This window comes from Rana temporaria, chromosome 1 (assembly GCF_905171775.1).
Source record: "Rana temporaria chromosome 1, aRanTem1.1, whole genome shotgun sequence".
Taxonomy (NCBI): Eukaryota; Metazoa; Chordata; class Amphibia; order Anura; family Ranidae; genus Rana; species Rana temporaria.
This window is the reverse complement of record NC_053489.1, coordinates 559,141,025-559,156,282: the sequence shown is the minus strand read 5'-3', so window position 1 is coordinate 559,156,282 and position 15,258 is coordinate 559,141,025. Positions and strand designations below refer to the sequence as shown.

At 43.2% G+C, this 15,258-nt stretch overlaps 1 protein-coding gene across 1 annotated transcript in view; it reads right to left on the bottom strand.

The window, feature by feature from the left end:
* The window catches only part of WWC2 (WW and C2 domain containing 2), a 272,174-nt gene that overhangs the window by 134,336 nt on the left and 122,580 nt on the right, over positions 1–15,258 (bottom strand). Inside the window, exons 4-5 of the mRNA XM_040333887.1 lie at positions 12,919–12,995; positions 8,408–8,487 (exon numbers count right to left, since the gene is read on the bottom strand). Coding sequence (XP_040189821.1) covers positions 8,408–8,487; positions 12,919–12,995 — 157 coding nt within the window. The remainder of the gene's footprint in view (positions 1–8,407; positions 8,488–12,918; positions 12,996–15,258) is intronic.

Here is a 15,258-nt window from a genome sequence, read left to right as displayed (position 1 = left end):
TACAAATTCTGTCACATGACATGGCATTTCTTCTAATAGGTTCATCGATAGTTGGACAGATAGACAGATGTACAAGTCTTTAGATTAAGCCTTGTTTGCAATGTCTGTGTGTTGTACAATCGGTCTATCCCCCAATCTGTTATTCCATCCATCTTGAGTAAAGCTACTTTTATCGTGCACAGTATATAGACTTGCATGATGCTCCATAACCTGCCTCAAAGCATTCATCTCTTTGTGCTCTCAGAAAAAGCAGGACACAGAGAATACAGACTGAACAATGATAAATTTAGCTTGTTTCAAAATGTATAGTTATAATGAGCCTAAATCAAATACTCCAAAATCTAGGCCACAGAAAAGGTCCTGCTGGCATTTGTGACCTCTTCACTGCACACATTATAGCCTTACAACTCCAAACAAGTGACTTTCATAAGCATATCTACTACAAAATGATATTTTTGGAAGATTAAAACACAAGAGAAGCAGAACAGCATTAAAAACGACCAAACGGGGCTGATGTACATTGCAAAAGTACACACTGCAGAAAAAAAGCATAAGAAACACTTAGGGGCAGATTCACGTAGAGCCGCGTAAAATTGTGCAGGCGTAACGTATCTGATTTACGTTACGCCTCCGCAACTTACACGGCACTTGCTCCGTAAGTTGCGGCGTAGTGTAAATCGGCCGGCGTAAGCCCGCCTAATTCAAATTTGGATCAGGGGGGCGTGTTTTATGCAAAACTACTGTGACCCGACGTGATTGACGTTTTTTCGGAACGGCGCATGTGCCGTCCGTGGAATTTCCCAGTGTACATTGCTCCAAAGTACGCAGCAAGGACGTCATTGGTTTCGACGTGAACGTAAATGACGTCCAGCCCCATTCACGGACGACTTACGCAAACGACCTAACTTTTTCAAATTTTGACGCGAGAACGACGGCCATACTTAACATTGGCTGTGCCTCATATAGCAGGGGCAACTTTACGCCGGGAAAAGCCCAATGTAAACGTCATAACTTTACTGCGTCGGCCGCGCGTACTTTCGGGAATTCGCGTATCTAGCTAATTTGTATACTCAACGCGGAATTCGACGGAAGCGCCACCTAGCGGTCAAAAAAAAAATGCAGTTTAGATCCGACAGCGTAAGAGACTTGTGCCTGTCGGATCTAATGGATATCTATGCGTAACTGATTCTACGAGATACGACGGGTCAGATTAGGACTTACGACGGCGTACATGGCGCTGCGCCATCTTAAGTCCTTTGAGAACCTGGGCCTTAATTTAGAAACAACTGCCAGTTCCAGGGCAGACAACACCCAGTGTACGAGACTGCACAGTCCCAAAAATGACAATGACACCCTACAATGGATGGGAGCCTCAGTCACGACACGCAATAGCCATCAAAGGTTCCCCCCTTTAAGAAAGTATGGTATATGTCAAAGTGGATATAGAGGGCGCTTAACTACAGGTTAATATCTCAAACCAAATATCCCCTATAGTTGTGCAAATTGTATATTATTTAAACATAGAATATTTAAACATATAACAATAATAACTTGAATGTAGACAAAAATAAATGACAAAAGTGCTTCAGCACAAATGCAGTGCTTGATTAGTGTCTCTAATAAATAGTCCCAAACTGTGCATTACAGTGAAATTGATAATCTGTTCCCTATGGTTTATAATCCCCCGTGGGTTATTGTATTTTAGCCGATTTTAAATGTTTGATTTTAAACTAATTATCCAATTGATTTGTTTGCCTGTATGTGTAGAACGCTGGTTCTTAATTGCGTAGCTAAACGGCACTGTGGCTGCAATCCAATTGGTGTTCTTTTCCCCTGTTCGGATCCAATGAGAGGTCTGACTAGACTATAAATCCCATGATGCTTTGTGACCAGGTACGCCCCCTGAAGATGTTAACCAACGAAACGTACGTCGTCGGCGGTACCTGGTCACGTGACAGCCCTACGTCCTCTCCGACCTGTGGAGCTAGCAGTACCCGGCATCCTGTACGTCCACCACGGAGGTGGGAACATACTCAGCCGCCCTAAAGTGAAACCGCTACGAGCGGAGACATACCTGCAGCCCCAGTGCCAGGAGGCACTTTTTAAAGTAAGAGGCCACTTGGTTCTTTTTCATATAATTTTAAAATAAACAGTATTACACTATTGGATTTTTCTCTGGTCTTTCATATATCCTACCTGGGACGCTGAGAGTGAGAGTGAGTTTCACACAAGGTTCACACAAGTTATTTTCCTGTCAGCATGTGTGCAGGCACAATCCTGCTAAAGCCTTACCTGACTTTCTTTTTCATTAAAGAAGTCAGATGTTTCTGGTAAGCGCATCTATATGTTTGAGCACGTTTTGGGTGAAAGAAGATCTTTATGTTTGGTTGTGGCAAGTTATCACTAATAAGAATACAGGAAATAAGAAGATTGGAATATCAGATTCACTGTAATGCACAGTTTGGGACTATTTATTAGAGACACTAATCAAGCACTGCATTTGTGCTGAAGCACTTTTGTCATTTATTTTTGTCTACATATAAGTTATTATTGTTATATGTTTAAATATTCTGGCCCAGATTCAGATACAAATGTGTATCTTTATGCGGGCATAGCGTATCTCCTATACGCTACGCAGCCGTAACTTTGTGAGCTGCGTATGGTATTCAGAAAGATTCTGCGCCTGAAGTTACGGCGGCGTAGCGTATAAGGGCCGGCGTAAGCCCGCCTAATTCAAATGTTGAAGATGTGGGCCTGTTTTATCCAAATTATGTGTGACCCCACGTAATTGACGTTTCTAACGAACGGCACATGCGCCGTCCGTGAACGTATCCCAGTGCGCATGCACCAAATTACGCCGCAATAGTCAAAGCTTTTGACGTGAACGTAAATTACGCAAAGCCCTAATCGCGAATGACTTACGCAAACGATGTAATCAACGGAAAATTTGACGCTGGCCCGACGTCCATACTTAACATTGCGTACTCCTCATATAGCAGGGGTAACTTTACGCCGGAAAAAGGCTTACGTAAAAAAATGCGCCGGGTGCACGTACGTTTCTGAATCGGCGTATCTAGGTCATTTGCATATTCTACGTAGAAATCTACGGAAGCGCCCCTAGCGGCCAGCGTAAAATTGCACACAATTATACGCCGGCGTATGCATGTTACGTCGGGAGGAGGAAGCCTATTTTTTAAGCGTATCTGCCTTTGAGAATCGGCGTAAGTATATGACGGCGCAGTTTTTAAATTACGGCTGGGTATCTGGAGATACGCCGCCGTAAATGGTATCCGAATCCGGGCCTCTATGTTTAAATAATTTACAATTTGCACAACAATAGGGGATATTTGGTTTGAGATATTAACCTGTAGTTAAGCGCCCTCTATATCCACTTTCACTTATTGCAATTAATCATTGTCACTGAGGAGCAGCTTTCAATTTTTATTAGTATCATTGGCGCTGAATATTTTCTCACTTATGGTATATGTCAAGGCAAAATTAAAAGAAAAGAAACATTTAAATATATATTTTTTATTTTATATATATACACACACACACACATACAGATCTCAAAATGTCAAGTCCTGAGCTACTAGCCAGACCTCAAGGGTTACTCGCCACCAGTTGTCCCACCCAGCCCGCCCGCCCCAAATTCTGCCCCTAAACATGCTCTCATAAAATGACACTCAAATGTATTATTCAGAATTAAGTTATTGAAATAAATATTAACAACTGTATCCGTGCCCACCAATGCAGGCTGCGCGTGTCCACTATACAGCCTTGTGCCCACCAATGCAGCCTTGTGCCTAGTGCCCACCAATGCAGCCGTGTGCCCAGTGGCCACCATGCAGCCGTGTGCCCACCATGCATCCGTGTGCCCAGTGCCCACCACGCATCCGTGTGCCTAGAGCCCACCAATGCAGTCTCGTGCCCACCAATGCAGCCTTGTGTCCAACATGCAGCCGTGTGCCCACCAATGCAGTCTTGTGTGCCCACCAATGCAGTCTTGTGTGCCCACCAATGCAGCCGTGTCCCCAGTGCCCACCAATGCAGTCTTGTGTCCACCATGCAGCCGTGTGCCCACCATGCAGCCGTGTGCCCAGTGCCCACCAATGCAGTCTTGTGTCCACCTTACAGCCATGTGCCCAGTGCCCACCATGGAGCCTGGTGTCCACCTACAGCCTACCTGTGCAGCCGAGAGGAACAGGAGAGCCGCCCAGGTGATCAGAGTGCAGCGGGGGGAACACAGTGATAACAGCTTTCGTTTCAATAGCCGTGTTCCCGCCGCGCAACGTCATATACAGCCCCGCCCCCTGGCCGGGGAACTTTGATAGACAGATCACCCGTCCAATCCCAGTGACGGGTGATCTGTCAAAGTCTTGGGACCAGGGGGCGGGGCTGTATCGGACAGCGAGCGGCGGGGAACACTGCTATTGAAATGAAAGCGGTTATCACTGTCCCCCCCCCCCCCCCCGCTGTGCTCTGAACACCTGGGCGGCTCTCTCTCTTCCCCCTCCGGCCTCCGTGATCGCTGGGAGAAGGACTTCCATTTGAGACAGCCAGGCTGACGGCTCGCCCCCTGACTCCCAGGCAGCCCTTCCTCGCCTGACCTCAAAATCCACTCGCAAAATGCGAGCAGGCGAGTGAATTTTTTGAGGGCTGTGTGTATGTGTAATATATATATATATATATATATATATATATATATATATATATATATATATATATATATATATATATATATATAATCAATATCACACACACACACATACATACACACACTGCTGTGAAAAAGTATTTGCCCCCTTTAAAATATTTTTTTTTTGCATATACATTTGTCACACTTAAATGACTCAAACTAATTTTATTATTACACAAAGATAACCCGAGTAAATACAAAATGTAGTTTTTAAATGATTGTTTCATTTATTAAGTCAAAAAAGTTGTTCAAACCTGCCTGGCTTTATGTGAAAGATTCTGCGGGGGTCTATGCCCGGAAGTGGGTGCAAATACCTGTGTTATACAGGTATCTGCACCCCCTCCCCCTGAAAGGTGCCAAATGTGACACTGGAGGGGGGAGGGTTCTGAAAAGCGGAAATTCCATTTTTGTGTGGACCTCCGCTTTAAGTCTGGGCTTTGACTAGACCACTAAAAAAACTACATTTTGCTTTGTTTGAACCATTTGGAGGTGGACACGTTTTTGATCATTGTCCTGCTGCATAACCTAAGTGCACTTGCTTGAGGTCACGAACCGATGGCCGGATATTCTCCTTTAGGATTTTCTGGTAGAGCTCAGAATTCATGGTTTCATTAATTATGGTAAGTCTAATAGAAAAGGAAGTCGCGCTAATTTAAAGTAATATAATGAACCACCAGTGACTAACAAACAATAAATTAGAAACCGTTCAATATATGATGGTAAAAACCACCAAAGCTGCGAGTATAAATTGTGAATGACTACTGGATATCGTAAATGTCTCTGCAGTTGATATTCACAGATTGACAATCTAGGCAAGCCAAGAGGTTTTAAAGCAGTCCACAGGTGTAGTGATGAAAAGAATCTCAGGTAACAGTGATGACAACCACGCTGTGTTCAGAACAAACAGGAGACCTCCACCACAGATAATACTGACTCTTACCAGAATTCAGTAAATATATAGCATAAAAATCAGATCCAGCAGCAGCCCAAATGGTTATCTTCAACTAGCGATATCCCAATGGGGGAACTCTCCATTCATTAGTGATCACCATTAAATCCAAGTTTCACAGATATGTAAGGAAAACACCAAGAGGGAAATATAGCGTAATACTTCTTCTCATGTCTCCATCCAATGGAGACATGAGAAGAAAAAAAATTGTGGTCAATCATAGTTCATCCATGATTCAGCGTGGGAGGGGGCAATAACTTTTTCACCCAAGGCCAGGCAGGTTTGAACAGCTTTTTTCCCTTGACCACTTCAATGGCATTTTCACCCCCTTCCTGCCCAGACCAATTTTTAGTTTTCAGCGCTGTCACACTTAGAATGACAATTGCACAGTTATGCAACACAGTACCCAAATTAAATCTTTGTTTTTTCCTCACAAATTGAGCTTACGTTTGGTGGTATTTGATTACCTCTGAGGTTTTTATGTTTTGCGTTATAAACAAAAGTGTGACAATTTTGAAAAAAAAAACAATATTTTTTACTTTTTGATTTAATAAATATCACAATTTTGTTTATTTTTTAAAAAAAAATTCCTCAATTTAGGCCGATATGTATTCTTCTACATATTTTTGGCAAAAAAAAATCGCAATAAACGTATATTGATTGGTTTGAGCAAAAGATATAGCGTCTACAAAATAGGGGATAGATTTATGGCATTTTTATTTATTTTTATTTGTTAACTAGTAATGGCGGTGATTTTTATTGTGACCGCGACATTGCAGCAGACATATCGGACATGTTTTTGGGACCAGTCACATTTATACAGCGATTAGTGCTATAAAACTGCACTTATTACTGTGTAAATTTGACTGGCAGGGAAGGGGTCAACACTAGGGGGCGAGGAAGGGGTTAAATATGTTCCCTATGGAGTGATTCTAACTGTAGGGGGAGGGGATTTGCAAGGGGAGGAGACCGATGTGTGTTCCTCTGTAATGGGAACACACATCGGTCTCCTCACCTCTGACAGGACGTGGATCTGTGTGTTTACACACACAGATCCATGGTCCTGCCGTGATCACGGGCAATCGCGGGTGCCCGGTGGACGTCGCAGCCGACAGGCACGCGCACATATTGGGGGTGCCTGAAAGAGCTAAAGAAATGTCATAAGGACATGCAGCCCACTCTGACTTAGCCCTACCTCCAACTTCAGCCATGCTTAAGAAAAAAAAAAAGTTAAATAATTGACTGGATGCAATCACTGTTTCGGGCAACAATTTTCAACCTGACTGAAGTGTATTTTATTGTAGAAAATATATTATGCGTCTCTTCAGCAATAAAGAGCCTATAAGAGTAAGGCCTCTTTCATACTGCAGCTTGAAAAATCTCAGTACAGATGTGTCTGTGCACACAGGAGCATAAACAAGCGCTGAGTATTCCTCAGTAAAAAAAAAAAAAAAAAAAATCTGCATTCCTGGTCAGTATTTTGCACCATTGCACGCGCAAACAAACATAAATATGTGTGAATTTGCACAAAACAAACACCCAAAAATCAGGTCCAAAAAAGTATACGCTTAAAAACACCAGTACCGTGTGCAAGAGGCCTAAAAGCTGGACGTTAGTTCTGCCTTAAAGCAGAGTTCCACCCATTTAAAAGTCAGCAGCTACAAAAAGTGTAGCTCCCAACTTTTAATAATCAGACACTTACCTGTCCAAAGCCCCACTCCTCTCTCCGCCGGTTTCACAGCCGGGAGCACACTGCGCATGCGCAAGACCAGCTGCATGCTGTAAATGGCTGGGCAATCTCTGGGACCTATGACGTGTCCCAGAAGATTGCAGGGAGGGAGGGGGAGAGGTGATCTTCCTTCCGGCGCCACGAAAGAAAGTGGGAGCTGGGTGCCTGTAAACCCCCCCCCCTCCCCCCCAAAAAATGACATGCCAACTGTGGCATGTCAATGGGTCACCAACGCTTAAAGCCGAAGTTCAATTTTTGGGTGGAACTCCGATTTAAGGCAACTTTCCACTGACTCTGTTGAAAGGGCTTTCTGTGGAGGTTTAATAGTATCCATAGGCATCCCTAATCAGGAACGAGTCGTTATTCATATACTGTATATGCATTCAGATAGCTTAAAAACCTGTGATAAAAAAAATGTAAGAACATATAAAATTAGGGGGTCATTTTTATCGGTGCTCAAGAAAATCCTAAAAAAATAAAAATATATGTATATTTAAAAAAAAAGGGTGTTTCAAAATTATAATTTTTTTTTTTTTTTTTATGCCTTCAGTATACAGCTAATAGGAAGATGCTTTCCTATGATATTTCAAAGGGTCCATTTCAAACTAAATGAAAGAAACAAATCATTAGTGCTAAAAAAACAAAAAAACAACCATCCTCAACTTCCTTGGTTGTACAAATGGCTGCAAATGTCATAATGTCAAGAGATATGTGAAAGATTATAGTTTAGCGCTAGAACTAATCTCCGCTTTATTATCAGCTCATATCGTGTTCTAACCCCTTCTTAGCCCCCAATGCCACAGTGTTACAGCAGAAAAAGTGTCATGTCACAAGCAGAGGATTATCATTGAAAGGCAAGAAAAGTGGCAGAACCTTATGACTTGTGATGGAAAACATTCTTGTTTTTCTACGTGTCCTTAAACACAAAGGTTATGCTGATTGAAAGAGAAGTGGAGCACTGACTTTGCCATGCCAGGATACCAACAAAGTGTGTTGACTGGAAAAAAAAAAGTTGTCATTAAAAACTCACCGCTGCAATGTCTGGAAGCCCTGCTCCTTGTACAGTAGTTCCTGCTTCATTTGTGATAGCTCCCTCTTCAACTTTTTGACCTAGTGGAAAAACAAAGTGGCAATCTTGATCATACATTAAGTTGGCAAGCTACAATGAAGTTAAATTAGAATGTCAGCCAAAACTTTTTTCCTACTTATATAGTGGGGGAGGGTTAGTGAGTGCCCGTTCACACTACCGCAACTTGGGATCCGACTTGTGTCGCCCCCAAGTCACGCGACACAAGAAATTACATGAAAGTGAATGAGAGCCATCTTAATGCACACTACTGAAGTCGTTCCAACTTCAGAAAAGGTTCCTGTACTACTTCAACGCGACTTCTAGGCAACCTGGACCCATTGATTTCAATGGAAGTTGCCTCAAAAGTCAGATCACCCTCTGAACTGAAGCAACTTTACAGGAAGAGGCAAACGAAATGAAGAGGAGAAACCGCTCTGAAAAAGCTGCTGATGCCTTGAGTGGCTCCCACCCTACTGAGGCCGACAGGTGCTGGCTCTGCACAAATGCATGGGATTGGAAAGAAATACTGGACTGCCATACTCTGTTAAACGACGTCTTTATTGGATAAAATAAAATCAAAATATGATCCAAAAACAGTGCAGTCCAAAATAGAAAGTGAGCACTAGAACAAAAATATTGCTATTTTGGACTGCACTGTTTTTGGATCATCTTTTGATTTTAATTTTATCCAATAAAGACGTCGTTTAACAGAGTGTGGCAGTCCAGGATTTCTCTCCAATCCCTGGCCACTGGCAAAGTTGCCTGTCCTGGAGCCAACTCGAAGTTGCCTTGAAGTTGCCTCAAGTTACCTCGCAAAGTCGTGCCGACTTTCATGTCGCTGTAGTGTGAACCGGCACTGAGGGAAAAAGTATGAAAAATCCAAAACTGTATGGTTGTTCATGGAACAGAAATAGAGGATTATCCAATTTTGTCCCTTCCTTTAATGACAGCTGTCAAAGGTGGGATTTTTCCCCTCATTTTGAGATTTCCACTTACTCCCTGTTGTGTCACCAAGTACAGAAAGTGCAAGGAAATCTGCCAGATAATGAAACACAGTAATAAAAACATAAAGAAATAGCCAGCATTTCTTAAAAACTATGCATTAAAAACAGAGGTATTAGGGACATATATTTGTAAGTCTATGTGAAAGCCGTCAAGGTCGTTCTGCACAGAGTCAAGAAGAGGAAAGACCTTTCCTCTTCTCGGGCTTACCCAGTGACGTAGCAGAGGGTACGTCAGAGGGGGCGGGGTCACATGACGGGTGGCTCTGCCTCCTCTATATAAGAAATGTCACAGCTTCAACCGCTCATTCGCTGGGCTGTGCCCAGCGGTGAGAGGAGGTCCGGGATGCTGCTGCGCTAGATGAATGGATGTTCTCATCGCCGGAGCGGAGATCACCGGACGCAGGATCTTCTCATCGCGGGAGATCACCCGCAGCCGTCGCAGGAAGCCAGGAACGAGTGGATTTCTCACCGCTGGATGTTTTTTTTTTTTAAATAAAGGACTTTATTCTTTGGTGTCAGTGTGTTTTTTTACAAGACTTTACACTTCCTTCGTGAAATGGTAGAGGTACAGTGTACCCCATTACCATTTCACACGGGGGGGGTCAGGATCTGGGGGTCCCCTTTGTTAAAGGGGTCTTCCAGATTCTGATAAACCTCCCGCCCGCATACCCCCACAACCACCGAGCAAGGGTTGTGGGGATGAGACCCTTGTCCCCATCAACATGGGGACATCCTTCCCATGTTGAGGGCATGTGGCCTGGTGCGGTTCAGGAGAGGGGGGGGGTCGCACTCTGTCCCCCCCTCTTTTCTGCGGCCGGCCAGGTCAACGTGCTCGGATAACGGGTCTGGTTATGGATATTTAAGGGGAACCGCACGTAATTTTTGTTTTAAATTGACGGCGGGGTTCCCCTGAATATCCATACCAGACCTAAAGGGTCTGATTATTGAATTTGCGGGGACCTCCGCACATTTTTTTTTCTAAAAGTCCGTGTCCCATTGACTACAATGGGGTTCGGGGTTTTTTTTTAAAGTTCGGGTTCGGACCCGAACCCAAACATCCAGGTGTCCGCTCAACTCTACTCACAATGTGCAAGTTGCTGGATTCTGTAGAAAGCTTATGTTTGCTGCTGAGCTTATGGTGCTGCAGGGTTTAACAGCTTTAGGTGTCTGGGCTTAGCTGCATCAAAGGAGAAGTGGAGCCAAAGCACTTTTGGCCCCCCTTCTCCTGGAGATCACAGGAGTGCACTTAGCTCTGCTCTCCTCTCAGCCATATTCAGCCCACTATCAGCTGACTTCACTCAGTCAGTCCAGACTCTAGAGCAGGGGTATTGAAATTAAAAATCATGAAGGTACAGTCAGTAAAATTTTCTTCCAGCCGAGGTGCGAACCATATGTTTGAATCTCAATGGCACCTCTGCACAGTGGCAAACGTGGTGCATTTTTTTGTGAGTGCCCCACCGCATGGTGCCGCAATACTATGCAGCTTGGTACTGCGCAACTAAAGGCAGCCCACTGAAATAAATGGGCCACCTACAAGCAGAACACAGTACACAATAATGTGAACCCAGCTTCAGATCCTTCACATCGCAATAATTTTATTACATCAGTGTTCTTAGTCCCCCTACGCTGTCAGCTTGAGGAAAGGAGTACCACTAACCCGCTCCTGTTTACCTCCGTGATCAGCTGTGATTGTACACAGCTGATCATGTGGTAAAGAGCCGCTGATTGGCTCTTTACCTCAATCTGTGATCAGCAGTGTCCGAAGGATACTGCAAACACAGAGCGTGCACGATCATGGGAGGCATTCATATGATTCCCTCTCAGAACTAGCCGGCCGCACTGTAGCTGACATTCAGGCTATAGCGCGGTCAGCAAGTGGTTAATGTCAACATCCACCCAGATGCCTAACCAAAAGCTGTCTCAGCCTCTCAGCAAACTGCTGAAAGCCTGAGCCAGCTGCGCCCACCCACACTTCTCTTTTAAAGATGATCTAATGGGGTCACATCCTCTCCTTCCTCCTCCATTGAGAAAAATGCTTTCACTGAATACACTGCCCATAATATGATCTGTGAAGTTACCATTACAACAGGAGAAGGGTCTTTTGTTGGAGCTGAAGGAGTGGAATATCGAAGTTGATTTCATTGACAAAAAAAAGCTTGTTTGATCCCTACAACCTGGGATCCATCCCTTCTGGCAAGAGGCTTTTTTTGCTAGTTATACTTGCCTAGGTGGATGCAGCATCAGACCGATGCTGTATCTGTCCCCTGGCATCTCTGCACTGAGAACCGAGCCACCAAACACCGCCAATGGCTCGGTTCTCACTCCTCCCTGAGCAGCATCACTTCTGCTGTACTTCTCCACGCTCATTGGAGCTGTGAGCCCGGGAGGGACAGATCCCAACTTGGAAGTCGTGATGACGAGCTGCCTCGACTGATGACAGTGCCGTCAGCGGAGAGTGGACTGCTCTCCGCTGAAAACAGGTCACAGGAGTGCAAAACGAATTGCACTCCTGTGACTCAGAGAAGCCCAGCCCAAATGTCTCCTTTAAATTTCCCTACGTTGTAAGAGAACACTCCACAGAATAGCACGAATATTCACAACTCTACACTAGAGCACTTATGGACAATTTATTTAATTATTAATGTGGACTATTCACTTGGAGATTATTATAATTTATTTTTAGTATTTAAGATCAATGTAGCAGCACCTACACACACTTTTGTTCATTTAATTATTTTTAGGGTAAGCGCAAGATATACATATAATGCAACAAAAGCTGTAGAGAATTTCTACCTTAACCAAGTTTTAGCTTTAAGGAGAAATTAGTTACCTCAAGGTTTGCCTTTATTATATCTATTGCTGTGTATGTCCCAGGATGGGTGCTTAGTTTATTTCAAGTTCGGGACCATTTGATCAAGCAGTGTGGCTTCCACATAGATTTGCAAAAATATGCTGCAAACACTTCTGTATTTAATGTACAGTATAAGGGGGAATAATTAATGTGACTGAAACAAACTTTGTCTCAACTGGGAGCACAGCCAATCACCGTTTCCATTTTTTCACGTTCTAACTAACCGCATCAGTTGAGATTTTTCCGCAGACACTTTCAGTTAATTCCCTCATAATGTTTAAAGAGTCCTGGATATTTCTTTTATCTGGATTTATAAAGTGCCACCAGTGGCTATGCACAATTCCACACTGACTGTACAGGACAGGATGTTGAATGTTAGCAAGAAAAACCTGGTCATGGTTCTATCAATTCTTACTCTATTTAAAAAAAAAATAATTAGGAGTTGCACTTTAACTGTTGTACAGACCAACACAGTGCTATGAGCAACACATACAGCGCTCGTATATTTATAGGTGTACACACACGCAAATAGATATATCCACTTTTTAGCCAGCATTGGCCATTGACAGAGGTCCTTCTGCACTTGGAGCACAAATGGAGAAATGAAAGAAACTTACCCTGACTTTTGTTGTGGAGATCTCTGCCTTAAGGATATCAGGGTCATACTTGGTACTGGAAGACGAACCTGAAAATACTGAACAAGACAAAGTAATCCAGATTAACTTTGAACTTCAAGCACAAAATTTAAACATATTCCTGAATAGCCAAAAAGATAAAGATCCACCTATTTTTTACACAACATGGCATTACAAAGCAAAATATTACCTTGTAAAAGTAGCAGTAACATTATCACTGCGCTGTACAAAGAACTGAGCTGTGGGAGAGACCCAGCAGATCTAATCACTACGCACTGCCTACAAACAAACTACAGAAGAGGGGCGGATACAAGACCAGTCACCCCATACAAGGAGAGAGAGCACCAGTCACCAGTCTTTATTCCAGGTAACTCCTGCATAAAGGCAAAATGCAGTTGTTTTTTGCTGGGTTATTGCATAGATCTAGAAGAACTACACAAAAAACATCAAGATTCAAGTAAGAATATACAGTTCAACCTTAAAGTGGTTGTAAAAGTAAACAGTTTTTTATCTTAATGCATTCTCTGCATTATGGTATAACACCTTCCAATGAAAGTGCTCCCAGCCCCTGCCCTAACACTTGACCGAGTCCTGCATCGATCCAGCGCTGTGCCCAGCTGTTGGTCTTCTCTCCCCTCTCTGTGCTCTCAAAATCTGCTTTAGTCACATAGGCCATTTATTGCACACCTGAGAGGGAAAAAGATTTAGAGGAAGGGAGTTGTGTCAATATAGAACCTTATATAGTGCAAGGGATGAGCCATCGTCCTGAGCATTCAGGTTTTCCTCTGTACTGTCTCTAGCATGAGTGATTTTAGGAGGTAGAGGGTATTTACGTGTCCAGGAAGAAAGGCACTATAACCCAGGCATGGACCAATGTCCTGTGTCAATGTCTCTGGAGAAGCAGGTAGCAAGGAACAAATGTGTGTCTTGCTTTCTTGATGGATATGGCAGGCAGAAGTGCATCAGTCTGAAGACATTTGCCACTATGTCACCACCCAAGCAGAAATTTTAAATGGGAAAACCACACTAAAATCAAAATACAGTGGAACCTTGGATTACGAGCATAATCCGTTCCAGGGGAATGCTCGTAATCCAAAGTACTTGCATATCAAAAGCGATTTTCCCCCCCTAAAGTCAATGGAAACGAAAATAATTTGTTCCGCAATGACTTCAATGGCATGCAATACCGCATGTGAGCAGAGGCAGGGTGGTGCCGGAGAGCCTCGGAAAGGCCGCAAAAGGCAGAGGACACCTCGGCTGACCTCGGAAAGACTTGGTTCCTGCGATTTGCCAAGGTCAGCCGTGCCGTCCTCGGGCCTTTCCGATCCGCGACGTTCGACTCTGCTCGGCTCCGGCAACCCCCCCCCCCCCCCCCACCTCAGGCAACAGCAGGTCAGAGGATGAGCCGCTGCAGGACAGAAATTACAGCCCTTTTAAAATTATGATTTAAATCGAGGAGAATCTAATCCACCCTGCAACACCTTTAAGATAAAAAGGTTTTATCTTTAGATTTAGATTTTTGTATGCAATAAAAAAAATGTAAAGATAATATTTTAGACATGTTAACAAATGATTACTGAATGCCAAGCATTGCATTATTATATATAATTATTATATATTATAAAGAAACTGTTTTCTAATAACCCTATTTTGAACTTCCACTTTCCTAAATAGAACTACTATTGCAAAAATATATTTTATTCTGATAACGGAATGCAGAATATACAATTTAACATAAAATAATGCAAGAAGTGATTACAAGGCCACTGTCACTTTGAATATACTAAAATTTATTCCTACATGTATTAACTGCATACAGTTAGCAGAATAACACATTTTAATGACAGGCGTGCTTCAAAAAGAGCTACCCATGTTCCCCACCCCTGCTTTCCTCCTCCAGGTTAGCAGCAGTGCACAGCGCAATATTTACATCTGCTCTGAGCACTAAATCTGTCCATGCTGATGTATCTCTTTGCATACAGTGCCATTATACCAGCATGGATTGCTTGCCAAACCAGATTTTACCTACAGTGCAGCTATAATGAAAATGTGATTACAGCAGGTCCCAGCCTATGACAAGGAATAGCATTAAAAGCAGAGAACCTTTTTAGGTTGCCGAGCAGAGCGCTCCAAATCTGATTTTATTTATTTTTCTGGAAGTAACAGCCTTTTATTAACGGCAAGTCAGTTTTAAATGGATTAGAGCAATGTTTCTCAACTCCAGTCCTCGTGTACCCCCAACAGGTCGTGTTTTCAGGACTTCCCTCAGATGAAACGGCTGTGGCAATTACTAAGGCAGTGAAAATTAACAAAATTATCTGT